Source organism: Bidens hawaiensis, unplaced genomic scaffold (assembly GCF_021521415.1).
Source record: "Bidens hawaiensis isolate Kalapana, Puna unplaced genomic scaffold, B.hawaiensis_p1.1 tig00002825_1, whole genome shotgun sequence".
Taxonomy (NCBI): domain Eukaryota; kingdom Viridiplantae; phylum Streptophyta; class Magnoliopsida; order Asterales; family Asteraceae; genus Bidens; species Bidens hawaiensis.
In genome coordinates, this window is record NW_027491152.1 from 1,262,041 (window position 1) to 1,268,883 (window position 6,843).

At 36.5% G+C, this 6,843-nt stretch overlaps 1 protein-coding gene across 1 annotated transcript; it reads left to right on the forward strand.

The window, feature by feature from the left end:
- Window positions 1-1,504: 1,504 nt before the first annotated feature.
- Window positions 1,505-2,687, forward strand: LOC143621278 (protein FAR1-RELATED SEQUENCE 5-like). Its single transcript, XM_077092756.1, has 2 exons — window positions 1,505-1,896; window positions 2,075-2,687. Exons 1-2 carry the CDS (start codon window positions 1,505-1,507, stop codon window positions 2,685-2,687), a joined length of 1,005 nt encoding a protein of 334 aa, XP_076948871.1.
- The last annotated feature ends 4,156 nt before the right edge of the window (window positions 2,688-6,843 follow it).

The window sequence follows — 6,843 nt, forward strand, 5'->3', positions numbered from 1 at the left end:
TTTAGTGTGTTTTGCTTGTTTTTTCGATTATAATTTCTGATGGCTATTTTTGTATTTTGCATAAATAATTGTGTTACTGCTTGTTTTGTATTCTGCCTAGATAAGTTATTTTCAGCCTTGTTATTTTAATTTCAAGTTGATTAGTTTCCTTGTATTTACTTCACAGATCCACCAACCTACCAAGAGCTTGGGATTCAACACATCTCTCCTAATTCCAGCACTAAGACGTACACGCCAATTGTGTCTGCATCAATGATACCCAATGAAGGTATGCTTTTTGATTCTGTAGACGCTGCAGAGCAATTCTATAAAAGATATGCTTTAGCGGGCGGGTTTTCTATAAGGAAAGGCACACAATCGGTCGTTAATAACGTTCTTCGGCTCAAGTATTTTGTCTGTACCAAGGAAGGGTCAAGTACTGTTAAGGAAGTTGACACACTTATTCAAGATTATAAAAGGAAAAAAGAGCGTAGGCGACCTTCTTAAAGAACCGGTTGTAATGCACAACTCCGCTTGGTTTTAACTGATAAAGGCAAATATAGGGTCAAATTTTTTGGCGAGGCACACAATCATCCTTTTGTTAACGAAAATGATATGCATTTTCTAAGAGATTCTAGGGAGCTTACATTTACACACAAAAAGGTGTTAGATGATTTGGCTAATATCAACATTGGTCCGGTGAAGGCTTTTAACATTATGCGGACCCTGTATGGTGGCTTTGATAAAGTTGGCGCAACAAAGTCTGATTGCAAAAACTACAAAAGAAAGATTAACTTGTATATTGGCGACCACGATGCTGAGATGGTTGTTCAACATCTTATGGCGAAAAAAGACTTTTGTCCTAATTTTTCATGTGACTATATTACCAGCAAAGAAGGCACATTGAAGGGTTTATTTTGGGCTGACGAGTGTGCAAAGAGAAATTTCTATGTTTTCGGGGATGTTGTCTCATTTGATGCTACATATTGTCATAACAAGTACACAACTTTTCATTCCATATTATACATTTTTTCCTTTAAATTATACAAACAAAAGTAGTGTGTATTTATTTCGTTTTATATTCATTTATAGGTATAACATGGTTTTTGTTCCATCTACTGGAATTGACAACCATAATAAGAATGTTACTCATGGCGCGGCTCTACTTGGAGATGAAACAGCTGAAACTTATTCATGGTTATTAAGAGTGCTTTTGGGTACGAACCCCCTGTGGTTTTAACTAACCAAGACCCCGCCATGAAGCGTGCAATTGAAGACGTTTTCCCTAATTCTAGACACCGTTTGTGCATGTGGCATATCATGGATAAACTATCCGGGAAGGTATAAACTCCATTTTAATTGTTTTCCCCCTTTTTATTTATAACAATAATGATTATATTGTTTCTAATTCTCTGAAGGTCGGTGCCAATCTATGCAACACTACCGACTTTAAGACTCAGCTTTTAATACTGTATGGACTGATTCTATAACACCCGAATTGTTTGAGAAGGAGTGGGATTCCATAATGACCGATTTTCAGTTAAACGATCATGCCTGGCTGAAAGATATTTTCCAGATTAAAGATTTGTGGATTCCAGCAAACTATCATGAAGAAAACATGTCTGGTCTAATGCGTACGTCATCAAGATCAGAGAGCGAGAACTACTTTTTTGTGAAATTTTGCAACGCAACTTTCACTTTGGTCAAGTTCTTGGCACATTTTGAAACCGCATTGGAACATCAAAGGCATGAACATCAAAAGAGCGATCATGATTGTCGTTACATAAGTGCAAAAATAATGAGTAACTACACTCTTGAAAAACAAGCTCATGAAATATACACAAGAACCATCTTTTTTGATGTTCAAATGGAAATTCAGCAGCACTTCACAACTGCACTTCCCGAAGCTACGAACAGGTCGGTGATTTTATAAAGTTTAGTATTCGAGACTTTGAGCATCTACCTACTTTTTTTCACGAGGTAAATATTATACGTGCTTACATTTTTTTCTTATATTTATTGTTTTATACATATAACTAGTTTAGTAATCATCATAGGTAATGATTCGCTCGGAAGACGTGACTGTGTATTGCAGCTGCAAGCGGTTCGAGCAATTTGGCTTACTATGTTGCCACATTTTTAAGGTTCTCCACATTGGAGATATTAGGGTTTTCCTAAGACAGTACATTAACCGGAGGTGGACCAAAGAGGCCATTTCTAATAGCCCGATGCGTTCTGTTGGTTTTGATGAGCCTAACATAGACAAAACTATCGACGTATATCGTGTTGTTCGGGATATTAATATCGCTCATGATCATATTATAAATAAACTGGTTACTGACATGGAAAAGTTTAACAAGTTTCGTGACTACGTCAATGATTACAAATTCATAGTTAACGAGGTTACGTTTGACGCCCCTAGACCTAGTAGAAGAGACCGGTTTAAAGAACTCATTGGCGTCCCTCAACCTGATCAGATCAACATACGTGCTCCAATTGGTGTTAGGAATAAAGGTTGTGGTCTTCCTATTCGGTACAGGTCTTTACGAGAGCAAGAAATAGGTAAAAGTAAACTGGATAACCCTCAACGGACGTGCAGAATATGTAAGCAACCAGGTCATGATGCCCGTAATCAACATAAGTATGCTATAACCGGTGACACTTCAGCGGCTGCTACCTCCTCCCAAGTTGATGAGATGGAACATTAAGGTTCATTGTGGGTCTTAAACTTTGGTTGGTTTGTTTTTTATTAGCACATTATAACTTTTTCCGGTTTTCATTTAAGAAACAATGAGTGCTGAGTTGTTTATTTATTTATGAATGCTCTATTTATTGATATGTGCATGATATTCTTGTTCAACATTAGAAAACATTTACGTTGTCTTATGATGTGGTAATAAGTTATGTTTTTATTTGTTATTAATTTCCAGACATATTGATATTTTAAATATTGAACACATCCATATTCGAATTCATTACCTACAAACAATTTGGTTCCTTAATATTACCCTTACTTTCTTATCAACATATACAACATATAGTGTTACAATTCGAATTAACGGGTTATAAAGCTCCTTACGAAAACTGATCACATCCATATTCGAATTCCTTACCTACAAATAGTTTGGTCCGTTAATATTACACTTACCTTCTTATCAACTTATAGGTTAAAATTTGAGTTAACGTGTTATAAACCGAAACAGACTCGTCATTAACTAATACACGGATTTGCGTAATACGTAAACTGCAACACACAACTACTTATTATACTACACACTGCTCATGTATTATATCAACACCACATATTCTTAACATGTTCCAATCCATAAACATCGCAACCCAAAACAAGATCCGATAAAAAAAAGAGTCTAACATTATAATCTAAAACAACTTATGAGAAAAACAAGAGTCTAACATTATAATCCAAAACAAGTTCTACTACCGTTCAAACCTTTCAAATCCAGAAACAAAACCAAAAGTCTTACTTGCAAATCAACATAATGAAAATAGTTGTACTAAAATATCAATATAGCTTCAAACGCTCAATTATTCTTGCATGCACTGTGTTTTCCAATCTCATCTTCTCATCAGCAGACAAACTATCATACTCCATCATAACGTGCACGAACTCCTCCTTTGTTAAGTTGATTTCGCTCAACAATATCTTCGCGACATACTTCCTTCGAAGATCGTTTAGCTCCGCCTTTTGTTTCCCTACAACTCTTCCACGCGAGTCCACCTCCTCTGAAATCCCACAATCAGCAAACCATTCCTTTGTCACACAACCCTTAAAGGTCTCCATGTGTCTCATCATAAACACTCCACAATCTACATGGTTGCTTTTACTAGCCCATGGTATATCCACCCTCGTTAGTGTAGACGTATTGACCTTTGACGCACCGGGGTGAACCATGAACGCTAGGTAACCAGCAAAGGTTTCTCTCTGACATCATTAATAACAATAGTTAGCAAAAAAATTAAATAATAATGCTTTAACAACAAAAAACAAACATACCATCTTCTCGGTCCATCCCTTACACACATACTTGAACGACCCCCTGGTCCCTATATTATCAATAACCAAAGTCTGATGTGTCTTAAGGTTGAACACCATTAAATAGAAGTGCTTTGTGTTTATAATTGGTATTAACACAACATCCACGCCTACAATGCTTCTTAGTCTTTGCGTTTCCAGGTGCTTGTCAATTTTTTCCTTAAAAAACCCGATTCTGGTTTATATATCTTTTTCATACTGATCCGGTAGCTGTGTCATTTATCAACATAAAATACTAATTATACATTACAAACAAAACAACACTACTAGATAAAAATTACTATTCATACCAGCATCACCGCTGAGCAGAAAAGCCTAAGAACTGTGTTAAACTTTGAACGTATAGCTTTTTCGTGGTTTAACAAACTCGCCCAAGCTGACATTACCGACACATGCACCCATGTGTCCGGACGTAAAGTTTCCATTATCACCTTTCTTATGCTAACCCCACCTACCGTGCTAAATACAATGTCCCTGAATTAATGAGATAACAAGAAGTTACATATAGAAAACATAATACCAAATACCTATTCATAATTAATAACACATAAACACTTAAACTTACCAATGATTCCCGTAAGCCACGAACACAAACTTAGCCACCTTCGACTCTTCCTTTGTTAGCACAGCTTTCAACGACACCGCACGTTTCGCATGCGGTGAGCAATAAACTTCTGAAAGGAACTTAAATCTCTGAGGTCTTTTAGGTGTGTTAACCTCCCAGTCCGGTTCAGCAACTCGCTTAACTTTAGCTACAATAGCTAACGTCTCACGATCATCTTTTTCAACTCCAGATTCAAGATTGAATTCGGGCACACTAAAACTAACTCTTTTCTTGTTGGGTGTAGACTTTATTGAACCAAATTCATATTTTGCAAAAAATCTTTCTATGCTTTCCGAAGTCCTTTGTGTCAGCACTATTGGTGATGCTTCACCGTCCCCCTCTCCTTCATTCTTCCCAAACTTATCCTTCTCGTTACCGGTGTATCTAGCTAGGTTCTTCTTCCACTGATCCTCCAACTCTTTAATTAACAGGCTACCAGAACACTAGTCATATGCTTCATCAAACTCTCGACAAATATCCCCGTATACGTTATCGAAATGTTGCATCAGGTCCATCAGTCGCTCTGCTCTCTCCTATTTACAAAAACACCCAACACTTTAATATTTAAAATCACAACTCAATTCAACTTACAAATAAAACAAACATATAAACTTTAATACTATTTTACCTCCTCATCAGTTTGCGTCAGCATATTTATCAAGTCCTCATCATTATCAAACCCTTCTTGGTGTTGCTCAGATTCAACAAAAACAACTTTATCATCCTTAAAATATTGTTGTTTTTTAAAATCAGCCACCTTATCACCTTCCTCTTGTTGTTGATCTGATTCAACAAACTTCTTAGAGTTTTTTCTAATCACCAAATTCGCTAACTCCTTTTTCGTAAACTTAGCCACCTTTTTACCCCATCAACATCGCCCCCGTCTTTATCTCTATTGGTTTTCTTTTTAACGACCTTACCCGCTGATTTTTCAATTGTGACCTTATCCAGCCGATTCTTCTCCAACTTGTCTTGTAAAACTGTTAGGTCGTCGTCCACGAAAATCTTAACCGGCATCAACTTCTTGCCATTCTCCAACACACTATTAAATTGACTATTCGCGTACGCATAGTACAACCAAAATCAAACACCATTTTTTAAAAAAACACAACAACTAACAGTTGAAAAAAACACAAGTAACAGTTGTGTTAATAATACTTATAATACCCTTACAAGACGAACAAAATTGTAATCAAATACTTACCGCTAGCACAATCATGGACCCGTTGTGTTCTTTACTTTCGTTCTATTTCTCGCATTTCCTTCGCAAAACTGTTACGTTAGTAGTATACAAATCTCGACTAAAAATGAACAAAAACTATTAAAATATTAATTAAAATATACACGGGAAACATAAATATTTAGCATTATATCAAATATCCCCACACTTATTCTTTTTTCGTCCCTGAAAAAGTTTGATGCAGTTGAATCACAATCGGAAAATTAAAGTCTAACAAACATATAGGTTAATTTTTAAAGCTCAGAAAAAACGCAAAACCGCGATCACCGATATTTTTGTCCACTTAAACCCATGCCTTAATCTTTACCGGGACAAATATGATCCGACAATTTTTTACTCAGTGGTTTACAAAATTAAGACCCGCTTATTTTCAGCTTTTACCGGACCAGACCACCCCAACTTGACTTAAACCTCAAAATTAGCAGATTTAAAACTTTTGTTGCTCTATTTTTTCATGAATAGCTAAGACGATCAAGGGTATTGTTTATCCACCTAAGCTTAAGCATCAAAGTCTACCAAGCAGCCATTAGATACGATTAAGGTTCAATTAATTTATAGCTAGTGTTCCCCACAACATGACATACCCCCGTTATCAAGCAACACCCCGAACCCTTCACCATAGGTGAGTATGCAAAATTTCATCTGTAGGGCTTACACGTGGCGTGTCCCTTTTGGTCCGTTTCTTAATGGTAATGAGACGCGAGCAAGGGGACCCCACATGGCTAACAGCATGGATGATCAAGTCTGTAGTGAATTTGTACTTTTGTGATCATGTTTATAGACTTATAAGAGTTTGCTCTTTTTGGCTTTATTTAAATATTCACAACCCCATTTGGAATTGTGAATACCCAGATGAATAGTCGGCATACAGACCCATGGTCTCCGGATTTGAGGTTATAAAACCATACGTCGATGAGGTGTAAAACACTAAACTAGCAGTTTCAAGTTTATATCACAGGCTACATG